Consider the following 14,604-nt stretch of genomic DNA (forward strand, 5'->3'; position numbering starts at 1 on the left):
CCAAAGCGCTTTTCAGCATCTTCTAGCTTTTGTTCTTCCATTATTTTATATGCAGTCCGGATAGAGTAAACATTTATGCTCACTTAGCTGTTTCCACAAGTACTGTCAGGAGAAACATACTGAAGCCGAGGAGAAGATTGTGGCACTCAAGAAAAGAGCATAGAGAGAGGAACAATTTTAACGATAAGCATGCTGGTGAATACACCCCTCTCTCCCTTAACTTGTCATACCAGTGCCTGAAATGATGAAGCTGGTCTTTCTCATCAATGGGTAAGGATGTAAAGAAAAAACCCAAACCATTACCCTGATTTCTGCCAGTACAACCTAAGTATTCTCCAAGTCTGTGTCAGGGAGAGATTGGTGTAACAGTGGATCACAGGATGCACAAAGGGGCCAGTATTGGTAGCATCTTAAGCAGTGCGGCTCAGTTTAAGAAACGTATGTAGACTTTATGTATGTAAACTTCATCAGCATCTCTCTGATGAAGACATGAGGAACAGTTGCACTTGTGCTGGAATGGAAGATCTGGTGCTGCAGTTCACATGTAAGGGCATTGTAAGGGAAATGGTGGAAGCAAGTGAAGTTTATGAGCACTAATCACATGCCTCCCAACTCTCTCTGAAAAATTTCCTGGATGCCTGTAGGATGTGAGGAGAGAGGTTGAAGGCTCCTGCTGAGTGCAACAAAAACTTCATCCAGTTTTTGCTCTTCAGGAGTAGATGGTGATAACCTCACGCCCTCCACCACGAACTAACATGACCCGATCCAAGTGCTCTGTGAGTACTTCTAAAAATTCCATATCTGTACACAGTGTTAGCTAAGGAATGGAAACAGAAGCATCAACACTCCATACGCAACACACGGCCCATTCAACCTGACCAACAAATAATGAATATTCAGGACTGGTATACTTATTCACTTGCCTGTGATGAGTGCACGTGAGGGCAAAAAGACGACGCTTGTGGTAATGTCCTCTCCTCCGATTGGATGATTGGGTCGATGACATCACCGCAAGCACGGACATATTGCCCTCAGTTCACCGTATCAGGGTCTACAGGTATTTATTGAAGAACCTTTACAAGTCATCCCTTGTGAATGTAAATAAAATATTATACTACACTATATACCGTATATTCCGGCGTATAAGACGACTGGGCGTATAAGACGACCCCCAACTTTTACAGTCCAAATATAGAGTTTGGACTATACTCGCCGTATAAGACTACCCCTCTACCCAGCGTACAACAACCAGCCAATCACGGCAAGCGATGTATCTTACCGGTGATTTGCTGGTTGATTTGCTGACATATACATACATGCACTGCCCTTACACACACACACATATATAATATATATATCTATATATATATCTACACATATGCCTGTCCATACATACACATTTATACACTGCCCTCACCACACACCCCTGCCTTTACACACACATGTATATGTATATGTATATATATATATATATACACACACACACACACGTATGTATATATATATATATATATATATACACACACACACCAGTATATATATATATATATATATATATATATATATATATATATACACACACACCAGTGTGTGTGTGTGTGTATATATATATATATATATATATATATATATATATATATATATTTCTCCCCCCTTTCCCTCCCCTCTCCCTTTCTCCCCATCTCTTACCTTATCTTCTGTCTTCTTTCTTCCATCCAGTTGTGGGAGCCCGAGGTCTGGCACTTCAGACCTCGGCTTCCCTGCTCTCTAATCACTACGCGCCGGCAATTGATGCCGAGCGCCGGGACATGACGTCATCCCTGCGCTCGGCATCAATAGCCGGCGCCTAGTGATTAGAGAGCAGGGAAGCCGAGGTCTCAAGTGCCAGACCTCGGGCTTCCCTGCTCCCTCATCACTACGCGCCGGCAATTGATGCCGGGCGCCGGGACATGACGGCATCCCTGCGCTCGGCATCAATAGCCGGCGCGTAGTGATTAGAGAGATTGGTGGCTTCGTGGGAACCTCCGGCTTGGTAAGTACCCGGCGTATAAGACGACCCCCCACTTTTAAGAAGATTTTTTGGGGTTAAAAAGTCGTTTTATACGCCGGAATATACGGTAACTGTTTTTTCTTTTCTTGAATATGTGCCCTATTAAGTGGATGTCTTTTATAGGGAACAATAGGCACTCATATGCATTAAAGTATGATTGCTAGAGTGCCCATTCAAACAAAATATGGGTAAATAATTTACCTCTGGCTGACAACACAAATCCATGATACCCAATATAGTGCAGCGGGCTTCATACATTGCACACACTTGCTATTAAATCAATATTGTTATTTCAAACCAGCCAGCCATATCAAAATTATACTATTTCAATTACCAACATACTCAAATGAAAATTGCTTTCTGAAGCGTAAAAAACAGCACTGGACACGGACAAGAAAAGTGCACATATAAGAAGAGAAGCACAAGCTAACACATATCCATCTATTATTATAGCTCTGAAAAGGATACAATTCTCATCACCCTTCCGATTTCGAGGTGGTCCAGGCATATTTAGAAGAACCAATTTTGCATCACGAGACTTTTTGACGATGACCTCATTCAGTTTCACAGCTGTGTGCATCCTACGAACGTTTGACTGGTTTCTGAGAAGTTAAAAAAGAGCAGTTGAACATTTAACAAAATCAGAAACATCTATTTAATTAACCGCTTTACGTACAATGCATAGATAGCGATATCAGTGAGGGCCGGAAAGAAGTTGTGTTTGCCACACTAGATCCATGGAATTTGCCTTAGCAAGTCTTACACGTGCATAATATATTTTAATAAAATGTAATAATTTGACATAAAACTGTCATGAGCAAATAATAAAGAGGAATCAAAAATGTGGAGCAGTAAGAAACAGATAGTTCATCTAGGAAGATTTCTATGGAGCCCAGCTGCAGTGAACTGGCTGTACATCTGGCAATCCGCACCTCATAGAACAGAACTGAGGTTGTGAAAGGGTGCCTTTATTTTAATATCCTTGTATGTTTTTCAGAGCTCACATATCATATATAAAATAGTCTTCATTAAAGTTTATGTGTTGAGGGGGGGTCTTGTGACCTTCTTCAACATAGGGTTGGAATATGAATTAGAATAATGTATAATTTCTTTATGGATTTAAACAGAAAAAAAATATAAAAGTAAGACAGGAAAAACATTCTAACGCAACTTCAATCCTAACACAAATGACCATAACAGGTCCCAACGAACAAAAACATTAAATTAGAAAAACCCAAAATGCTTAAATGCAGAAAAAAATACATTATTTTTTTAATGTGAATCAGTAAAATCTTGGGTTACATTTCCTACCATAACAAATGTTATAAATATAGATTATCAAGACTCATGAAAACTACTTTATTATTCATGAAGAAGCATAATAAAAAAGCTGAATACATATTCTCTCTGCAGAACAAAAAATGAGCAATACTTGTGGTTAAATCCCTTTGAAAGATCTAGGTGTTTAATTCAGTGCCAAAGATCTCATGTAATGGTGGCGAAGGCGTTGGGAGACATGCACCTCAATCGACAATATGAGTAGGAACAGGGAAGATAGATCAAGCATTGGCCCCTACCAATTCACTGAAACTGTACTCACAGCAGGATTATTATAATATTGTATATTATATATATTGTAATTTTAACACAAGAATGTGCAATTAATTAGTTTGGGCACTGTGAGCCCCTCTTCTTGTTTAGGGATTTATTCAGTGAGTGTATAGTTTTCCTTCTACCTTGGATGGGAAAAGCCGTCAGAATTTCAACCAAATCAACGAACGTCATTGTCCGAAAAAAATGGACTAAAAATTAAACTAAAAATGTGTCGGAATCGTTTTTGGTCCATTTCAAGACCAGTGCTTCTATCCAATTTCCATTTAAAAACATGCCTTCCACAACATTCCTTGACCAATGTAATTTAAGCCTTGGACTTGCATGCCTTTACGAAACCAAACTAACCAAAATGGATCATAATGTGGCATACAGTGAACTTGCAAATACAGAGAACATCATATTAAGGTAGAAAGTGGAATCCTAAATTGTAATTACGCAACTATAGGGGCTCTAAGCGATAACAATGAAAAATATTGTAAATGTACCACCTTGCCTTTTCACAAACCATACAGCAACTGTTCAGGGGCACAGAACTGAATCGTCCTCCTGTGGCTGGATTTTTTATTATCATAACTTTTAACTCATGGTTTAATATATATCATATTTAACTTCTCTTGAAATGTCAACAGCATATCACATGATCCCACCCTTTCCCAGAGTATACCAGTAAGACAAAGACTTACAAGTTCTCCCACTCACTTCATGATGCAAGAAAAGAAAAACAAAAATGAGGTTAGGAAGCACATGCCTTAAAACTAGCTTTTCTTCATCAGCATTTTGTTTCAAACATAAATTTAAAATGATAAATTGATTTAAAAATACATTCCATCATGTATCTGTGTTGCTTTAAGCTGACCACTACGTTAGGTTTTCTTGACATTGTGCATCATGATACAGTATAATTGGTAAAAACGATGTGTACTTCAATTGCAAACTACGTTACGTCTAAGCTATACTTATCCAGGGAAAGCAGAATGAGCAACCATACAAGTTCCTGCAGAAAATTACAATTATTCGGAAAATAATATATGGTTTTTTTTCTGTTATTGCAGTCAGTTTTAGCGTTTTATTAAAAATGTATGTAGTTTATTCACTAAAAACAATTTTAAGTAAGATGAATAATTAACTTTGCATTATGAAGGGTATAACCAGCCCAGATACATCTCCAAGAAGGGATGAGTTTTCCCTTTGTGCTGCATTGCTAATTATCTCTGTATATTAAATAATACCCTCAATCAGTGGCTCATAACTCATCAGTCACAGGTCCAAGCTGGACAGGAAACAAGAACCTGAGATCTATAAAGTAATGATGTGAATATACATAATCTGGTCCGAAATTATAACCAGTAGATTTACTTCTTAATAACTGTTAATATTATCTTTTATTTATATAGCGTCAACAATTTACGCATATATATATATATATTCAAGGGGTATGACAAGACCAGACTAGAGTTCACAGACTAAGACAAACCGATACATTAGGTGAAGAGAGCCCTGCTCGCAAGATTACAATCTGTTGAAACAAAGAAGTTGGTATTAAGAGGTGGAGGTTGTGACATCTTTCATAAGAGAGAGTAATGATAGTGAGCTCTAAGCCAATTGATTGTTACAGGGGGCAGGTGATAGTAGATACTATAGTTAATTTGAATGCAAATGTACACAATACACAATGCCAGGGATATCTGGCTTTCTGGTTTAGGAGACATAGTATATTTTTTTGTATTTCTACTGTTTGCTATCTTTATAGAGTTTCCTCAGCTTTCCCTCATTATAAACTATAAGAAATTGAATCTACTATCCAAATTATGAACTGAATGTACTGTTTAATTTAACTTTGCTTTTCTAGTTCAAAGCTGTCCCTGAGGCTGCTGTTCTGCCAGACTATTATTCTCTAATTAACAGGCAATCAATCAATTAACTTCACGCTGCATGCTCCAAAGCAGTGCCTGATAATATACTGCAAGGAAAACATGGTCTGTCAATGACCCCTGAGGTTGCTAGCAGCCCTGCTTTATATGTTTAGGTTAGAGGAGACCTTGGGGTGCTATGTGCACTTCAAAAACAAGTCAAGGGTATTACAAGGCTAATAGTTTGGAATAGGAGTATTTGCTCTTACCTCTCTTGCATTATCCCATCTCTCTACTTCCTCTCACCTCTATGCTTCTTGAAAGAATTGTTTATACCCAATTAACTAAGTTTCCTGATTCCAACTCCCTAGTTGACCCTCTTCAACCTGGTTTTCGCCCTCAACATTCTACTGAGACCGCCCTTACTAAAGTTACAAATGACCTACTCACTGCAAAATCCAAGGGCCACTACTCCATACTGCTAACCTTACTGGACCTTTCTGCTGCTTTTGACACTGTGGACCACCCTCTTCTCCTTCAAAGTCTTCATGCTTTTGGTCTCCGTGACACTGTTCTCTCCTGGTTCACTTCCTACCTCTCTGATCGTACCTTCAGTGTCTCTGTCTCCAGTAACACTTCCCCTCCCCTCCCTCTCTCAGTCGGGGTACCCCAAGGCTCAGTCCTAGGATCCCTTCTGTTCTCTCTTTACACTTCCACACTTGGCAAACTAATCTCATCCTTTGGCTTTCAATAACACCTGTATGCTGATTACACCCAAATCTATCTATCCTCTCCTGATCTCTCTCCTTCTGTCTTATATCGTGTAACTGTCTCGCTTCTGTCTCTACCTGGATGTCTGCACGTTTCCTCAAACTCAATCTCTCCAAAACCCAACTTCTCATCCTCCCTCCAACGCCAAGATTCCCCATCAGTTTCCCTCAGTGTTAATGGTGCCATCATCTCCCCGTCTCCTCATGCCCGCTGTCTTGGTGTCACCCTTGACTCCGACCTTTTGTTCACCCCCACATCCAGTCTGTCTCTAAAAACTGCTGTCTCCATCTTAAAAACATTGCCCACATCTGTCTCTTCCTAACACAGCAACCCTTATTATCTCCCGCCTTGATTATTGTAATTCCGTCTTAGCTGATCTCACTCTCAACCGTCTCACCCCTCTACAATCCACCATGGATGTTGCTGCCAGAATTATCTTCCTCTCCCATCACTTCACTAACACCTCTCTCCTCTGACTCTTACTTTCAAAACCATTCATAGCAGTTCCCTTGCCTACATCTCCTCTCTCTCATCTCTTAATACACTCCTCACCGGTCTCTCCGCTCATCCAACGATCTCCTTCTATCCTCTCCTTTGATTTCTAGCTCTCATGCCCGCTTACAAGATTTCTTAAGGGCTGTCCCTATCCTCTGGAATGCCCTCCCCGGTCTGTCTCTCCCCCTGCATTTATTTCTTCAAAAAATCCCTCAAGACCCACTTCTTTAAGGATGCTTACAAAATAGCACACTAACGCCCTCCCATACTCCTTTAGCTCACCTTCCCCAGTCCCTCCCCTGCAAAAATTTTACTAGTGTGGCTGGTCCATCCCTAACAACGGCACTTTTACCTTTTACCTTTTGTGTAATACACCCTAAATCCCTCTAGACTGTAAGCTCGTTTGAGCAGGGCCCTCCTCACCTGTTGTCTCTGTAAGTCAAATTATGTTACATACTACTTGTTATGTCCTGTCCACCCATTGTACAGCGCTACGGAATTTGATGGCGCTATATAAAACAATAAAATATAATAAGAAGAACCACTGATCCACAAGTGGTCATCAAAGAGAGCCCTTCTAAATACTCATATACAAACAATGTATAGCATTCACATCTGTCTTACATTTCTGAAGTTATTGAAAATAAAATGTCCATATTACTCCTCACAATTTATTATATAAAATCAACAAAAATTCTAAGCAATATGTGTAACACTTCACGTTAACAATTGTTTTAAATACTTTCTTAAAATAAATATATTCAAGGACATACTTGAAAACTGTCTAAATAATATATCACTCAGTCTTGATTCAAAAACAAAAGCTCATAACCCCTCTGGCAGCGCAGCCAACAAATAATAATCTCTAAAAAGCACACTATCATTAGACAATTTATTCAGTTCATCAGAGGTTTCGGTCTGGCTAATGGACCTTTATTAAGATCTAGTTCTGTTAACCTGAATAAATGATCTAATATCTACGTACGAGTACAAGTCCCTAGAGTGCCTGCTTATTGTGAATTTTATATATATATTTATATATAAGAGGGTAGTAGAAGTATTATTAAACACTCATCTACAGACACCAGACAAGCCAGAAGGCTTGTTTTTCCCTCAGAAATCTTATGGTGCTGCCACAACCACAAGGGATTCTGGGTGGGCGCATGCAAATAAGGTCAACAATAATCATTATATATATATACACACATTCAAACCAATAACCTGGAGTTATTAGTAAAGAAAATAATAAAAAAAATGTACATCTCCTTCATGCCTTGTGAGAGGTTTACATAGTTTTGTGCCCTTTCTGTCACTGGAACCTGATGACCTCATCCATTAGGAATTGGCAGTGAGCCCTCCAGTTCCCAGGATGCATGTTTGCATAGTGCGATGCATGTACTGCATAGCCACAAGAACTTTTAGAAAAATCAAGTGCATATTAAATGACATAGCTGTTATTTAAAAAAAGAAAAACATCAGACATTATTTACTTCTCTTTTAATATGCCCATGGAGTCTAATAAAGAGTAATTTTGAAAAGAGATTGGAACATCCACAAAACTCCCATCTATCTATGACATAATGAATTATACATCTTAAGAATTTTAAGAAATGTATTACGGTTTCCTATACATACGGTTTCATATTGAAGAAATCTTTTATCGCTTCTGGAGTACTGGGACTTTTGCTTTTGTTTTTGTCGGCTGTAAATTTGTCCTTTGTCCAGGTTAGGTGTACTTTTTCTTGAGTCGTCTCTGGCTCCTCTGCTGGAGAGTCTCCAAGAGACTCCCTAACTGAAAACTCTGTTGCATTTTTATCATGTATTAGCTGTACCTGAAGATATAGGATGAGGTGATTAGGGAAGTAAAGAAAACAAAACACATGTACTTATATAAAAATGAGAACAGATTGCTGTGGATCATGAAGGTGTTGGAATTACCTCTTCTTCTGCCTTTTCTTCACATTCTCCTACCTGCTCCTCTGGCACGCTCAGGTGCAGCCGAGAATTAGATGGGTTCTTACGTCTGATTGATCCACGGGACTCATCTGTGATGCTTTGTATCTGTATAACATGAAAGTATGTCTGCATAGTGATTGCGATTAAACCGCAAGTAGGGCCGTACCCCATCCGCTGCCCCACTATGCCAGTTACTTCATTGGCTCCCCATACCCTCCAGAATCAAATTTAAACTTCTGACCCTGACCTATAGAGCCCTCAACAACTCTGCACCACCTTACATCTCTATCCTCCTATCCAAACATTATCGTGCATACAGCTGACCCATTTATTTTTTTAAAAACAACAAATACATTGTATGATCAGAAAAAAATATAACTGGTATACAGACACACAAATATACTGTATAAAATATTTATACATGCACGTGATGTGTCAAATGCAGCCATAGTTTCTTCTTATGATGAGTTAGGGCGAGTGCTCCCTATAAAACAACAAGGCTTTATGATATTACATCAATGTGTATTATCTGCCCTAATGCATAAAATGTATAGTATGTATGAGGCCCAACAATAAGAGGTACCCAGGGCCTCCTCAGAATTAAGGCCATTCCTGACCACAAGTAAGTTCTCCATATGGTATTAATGTCCGGTGCCACTGTTACCAATGTTATCCATTTTTACTTTGCTATTCATAGTACCTACCCTGGTTTTATTTATGCCACTCTCATTTTTATTTATTCATTTACCTCCCTCTCGCGTTCAGTTTTAGTAAGGTGCATCTGCTTCAGGATTTGGGATCTCTGTTCCATGACCAGAGTCTTCTCATAGGTGTAAGCTGAGATATCACTGTCATGCTAAAAACAGAACATTTTATCAATTTTGCACTGCATTAGCTTCTATATACAGTCATTTATTGTTTATGTGTGTCGTTGGATAAACATATAATACTAGTGGAACAAAATATTTGCCAAAGTGGCTGTTTCTAAAATATAAAACAACATATTGGAGTTTATTCACTGCAGCAGGAGTTTGCAGGAGAGTTATGATATCAACACATCATCTTTATTATGTATAATGACTGGCCAACCTCTTTAGTGGGATTAAAAGTTGGAGTACCAGGAAAAGCTCAAAAGTATTGTCCATTAATGACACATAATAAAGGTGTAGCTGCAACTCTACAACAAACTCCCGCTTTGATGAATACACTATGTTTTTCACACCAATTTATGGTTTGTGCAGCAATATCAAGCAGACGTAATAAGAGTTGTATCTGTAACCAGCAAATGGGATTTGGAAAGTCAAACATTAATAACATAAAGCACAATCCCAAGTAATTTAGAACTCCTGAACATCGACCATGCTTAACTCTAATTAATTTACCTTTCCCGGCTGTTAACATTTCCAGTAATGGATGGTATTTGCCAGCAATTTTCTAAATGTTAGAATGTGATTCTTTTTTTGCCTTTCCTTAAGACACCTCAAAAAGAACACAGGTTTTTCAACACAGATTGGACTACCCAAACTATGTACAATAGTTAGGGCGTCATCCATGGGGGCATATGTCTGTTCCGTTCTAACCAAGACTACTGTTAGCCTCTGCTAATGGACTGAATGTCCATGGGCAGGTATGACTTCTTCTGAGACACGATTTGATCTTTTCTTGTAACTGATTATTGTTATTGTTATAGTTTTCCACAATACATTCTCCCACTGTATTAAAAATATTACATTACATTAGCCAGTTATGCTGCCCTCAGTCCAATATTAGACCAACAGTATTTGACTGCAATTAGGCCATATAAAGAACCTGAGTGACTTAACTTGTATGGAGACACCCAATACACAAAACTGCAAACCAAATTTGGATTTAAATATTGTCGGTAGAAATCTTTGCAGGAGAGTTGTGGTTTCAACTCCCTTAAATTATTATTCCTTATAAAGGGCCAACAATGGCAGGAGCCATGTGTCATTCTGTGCCAACCTGTGATCCTAAAGAACTTGAAGTTGACTCACCATTTCCACCACTTCTATTTCAGCAGTAATTCTTAAATGATACAGGAACGTGGTCAGATCTTTCTTCATCTGGATACTGTTGTCATCCATTTGAGCTACTGTAAAAATCCTCATTGTGCATCTTTTCCAGACCTGTGTGCGGTGCAAAGTTTCATGTCAACAGCACATAGGGTAATTTTAGGCCTTGAAATGTTGTGCCCAGGATGTTTAAGCGACCTCTCTAGATTTTTTGTCAAAGAAAGTAAACTAAAAATGTAAATAATTATATAACAAATAGATTACATTTAGGATATATTAAGGTGCATTGAAAACTTTGCACATTTCACATTTGTCTTGGTATGCTGAAAAGGACATTTTGGACAATGCTATGCTTTGTCTATTCCAGCATGACTGCGCCCCAGTACATACAGCTAGGTCCATAAAGACACGGTTGGATAAGTTTGGTGTGGAAGAGCTTGACTGGCCGCACAGAGCCCTGACCTCAATCCCATCGAACACCTTTGGGACAAACTGGAACAGAGATTGCGAGCCTGACCTTCTCATCCAGCATCAGTGCCTGACCTCACAAATACTCTACTGGATGAACGGACAGCAATTCCCACAGAAACTCTGCAAAATCTTGTGGAAAGCCGTCCCGGAAGATTTGTTATAGCTGCAAAGGGGGGGCAACTGCATATGTCTACCTATTTAATATGCAATGTCATCAAAGTTGGTGTAACGGCCAGGTGTCCCAATACTTTTGTCTATATGGTGTATATGGCGAACAACATCGTATAACATCATATACTGAATGCAATAATAAATTAGCTTTAAAGTGGCTTTGTAAATGTAGAGGTACTATAACTGCCACACTGCATTTAGACTTTAGCATTAGAGAGAACAGAGAAGGAAGAAAAGATAATAGGCTACTTATTACTGGAGATTCAAACAAAATGTAAAATAGCTGCTCATTCCTTAGAACTAAATCTTCTATAATATAAGCTGGCTTAGTTTCACATGACAGCATCCCATTTTAGTTCCATAATTTGCCCGCAAAGTATGAGAAGCTAGCCCACTACGGTTAATAATGAACATTGATTTTTAGAGAGCGTGAATGTGCACTGACTCCTGTTGTTATTTGTACTTATCTGTTCCTGATTACCTTGGTACATGCTTGTTATTTTTAACTATAGTAGATAACACGGACTCATAATGGTCAAAGGAGAAGAGAGGGATAGGAAATGGAAGCAGCTGATGAAAAAGCAATCAAACCAAGGCACAGTAGCAGAGAGACAGCAGGTAGTTGTATAACAAGAATGAGGGTAGGGAGGAAATAAAATATGTTAAGAGGAGAAATGGAGTATTAAATTAGGAGGAACGAAGGCACTAACGGTGGAGAAATAATGGGATATAACAAGAAATAAGGGAACAGATATAACAGAAGACGTTGGAGGCATATATATAATGTAGACATGTATACCAAAAGATAAAGAAGAAGGGTGCTGGTACTGAACCCTTGTAGATTTTTGGATTTTAGTATATGTTTTTGAGTTGGTATTTATGTAATTTTGAATATGAAGAATAAACTTGAAAAAAAAAAAAAAAGAAGGGTGCTGAACGTGGCAGCACAAATAAGCTTAAGAGGAGAAAGTGCCAGCTGGTAGGGGGTAAAATTCCACCCTATCCCAAAATATAGTCTAAATATCATCATTTCCCACACCATCTCAGCATGGTAATTTAGCTGTTCTTCAGTGGGAGGAAATAATTCATAGCATCAATATTACTTCCAATGTTTATATGTTTATCATCTTCTCATACTGTGTTATTTATGGTAACTGATGTGTTGATACAGACTGAGGGATTACATTCACACGCCGGCTTCGAGGATTTCTCCTTTTATTTTACATTCAGGCTTCCTGTAAGTAGCCCTTTGGGACACTGGGGGGGGAGTACTTCGTATATATTAAATACTACACCATTAAAGTCCTGTGTTGCGCTTCCGTGTTTTAGTTTAGACTACTTACGTCAAGTATCACTGATGACACACTTTTGAAAAATAATTTTGGTTATTTCCCATCCAATTATTTTTTAGGATATAAGGTGTATCTTCTGTGATGCACTTTACTTTTTGCAGTTGACCTGCTCTATATATATATGATGATGCCGTCGTTGTACTTCTGAGCTAATCAGGAAAGGCAGGATGCTAATAGAGCAGTAAGAGATGTACTAAAGGATACCAATTTTCAGACCACATAACACAAGGGTTCTAGTTAATATTCTCTATAATACTCTCTATTGAAAATTGAGTTATTTACTGCTTTTAAAGTAAAAGCTGCTTTTGTAAAATTCTGGCATAATTGTGAAAATAATTTTGATATTTTGAAGAAAAAAAAACCAAGGCAATTTTCCAAGATTAGCAGTACTTAAGCTAGGGTTAACCATTTAAAATATATTTATTTCATACATATAGATACAATGCAATGTCTTTTTTTTTACTGAATCTCTGAAAGCATATGTTAATATTCACTTGTTTGTTTTTAGTAAGCTTTCTATGGGAAGACCCAGGGATCTACTCATTTTCAATTACCTTGTGATGACGCAAGAGGAATGGCAAAAGCATCAGCATGCCTCCATCATGTACCACCCACCAAACATCAATGTTGCCTTCAGAAAACCTCTCTTGGTTTGCAGGGAACATTGCAACATTCTTGGCAACAATAAGAGCCAGGTGAGCAGCAGTTGTCTCCCGTACCAGTTCTGTATTGAGTAAATAAAGATAACAGAGATGCCACTGAGGAATGCAGATGAACTATTTTTTTATTATATAAATAGGAATAAAGTATAAGCCCATATTTGGGACAGAAAGAGCCGTGAATCATACCAATGAAGTTTCTCCAGGTTTGGTGATCTTCCTTCTGTCTCCAATTCCTTGGCCAGCCAACTAGAACCGTGTTATGTTGCAGACCTCCGAGTCCACTAGACTGAATTAAATGGGAAATCCCATCCCTGATATTGGAAGAGATGACCACCTGGCAGAAGCCTTTTACTTTCTCTGCTTCCATGATTCGACGGAGTGACTAGATTGAGGGACAGTGAAGCACAAAAGACAAACACGAGGTATGGGTGAAACAGTTTTCCTCTGTAGTTAGTTTGGTTTATTTCAGAAACATGATGCTTTGTTGATGTTAAATGCATCTAGCTATGGTGTGCAATAAAGACTTCTTACGTAAATAAAATGTCCCAATAACATTGTTAAATAAATAACAAAGATTATGGGAATGTGGAACTTGAATGATTTTGATATTTTTGCCCATGGCCCCCATATATTATGTTAATGTACTCACCTCTTCTGCACGCTGGGACTGGGGATGATTATCCAGGTAGGTCCCTTCCAGTACTGAACCCGCAATTGTTAAACCTTTCCCTGCCTTTAATTGAGAAGTCAGGGAGAGTAACTGCGGATGAACAACATTTTGATCTTGATCCACTCTGACCAGAACGAGCAACTGGGGCCTAGAATGCAGCAAGTATCCAATATAAGTTTATATAGTCATATCCACCCCTCCAAAATACAGAATACATATATATATATATTCTACTGAGTCCCCATCAAAACAGCCCAACTTTCATTGTCATATTTATTTAATACAGCACTTAGAACAGTAGTGAGTCTCCCTAGCCAACCTGAAACCTTTCAGATTGTAGTTACACTATTGTTTTGTTGTTACATGTAAATAATACACTGAGATCGAGTAAGTAGTATCTAGAGAACAGGCAACTGTGGAACTTAAAAAAATGGAAGACAGTCCAAAATTGCAACTACAAAACTTATTTATAAAAATGTATTATGGGGAAGTGGTGGACAATATGGGTA

General features: G+C 38.4%; 1 protein-coding gene across 2 annotated transcripts in view; it reads right to left on the minus strand.

Annotated features, from left to right (window-relative positions):
• The window catches only part of SLC12A5 (solute carrier family 12 member 5), a 50,944-nt gene continuing 36,340 nt past the window's right edge, over nucleotides 1-14,604 (minus strand). The window contains exons 17-26 of one of the 2 annotated variants that reach the window (XM_053453757.1): nucleotides 14,075-14,243; nucleotides 13,612-13,807; nucleotides 13,318-13,487; nucleotides 10,752-10,883; nucleotides 9,485-9,592; nucleotides 8,719-8,841; nucleotides 8,416-8,612; nucleotides 4,348-4,362; nucleotides 2,519-2,652; nucleotides 1-801 (exon numbers count right to left, since the gene is read on the minus strand). In XM_053453757.1, coding sequence (XP_053309732.1) covers nucleotides 710-801; nucleotides 2,519-2,652; nucleotides 4,348-4,362; nucleotides 8,416-8,612; nucleotides 8,719-8,841; nucleotides 9,485-9,592; nucleotides 10,752-10,883; nucleotides 13,318-13,487; nucleotides 13,612-13,807; nucleotides 14,075-14,243 — 1,336 coding nt within the window. In that variant the 3' untranslated portion in view covers nucleotides 1-709. The remainder of the gene's footprint in view (nucleotides 802-2,518; nucleotides 2,653-4,347; nucleotides 4,363-8,415; nucleotides 8,613-8,718; nucleotides 8,842-9,484; nucleotides 9,593-10,751; nucleotides 10,884-13,317; nucleotides 13,488-13,611; nucleotides 13,808-14,074; nucleotides 14,244-14,604) is intronic. The other variant, XM_053453758.1, reaches the window with a different exon arrangement.

Source organism: Spea bombifrons, chromosome 13, assembly GCF_027358695.1.
Source record: "Spea bombifrons isolate aSpeBom1 chromosome 13, aSpeBom1.2.pri, whole genome shotgun sequence".
In the NCBI taxonomy this organism is placed as follows: domain Eukaryota; kingdom Metazoa; phylum Chordata; class Amphibia; order Anura; family Pelobatidae; genus Spea; species Spea bombifrons.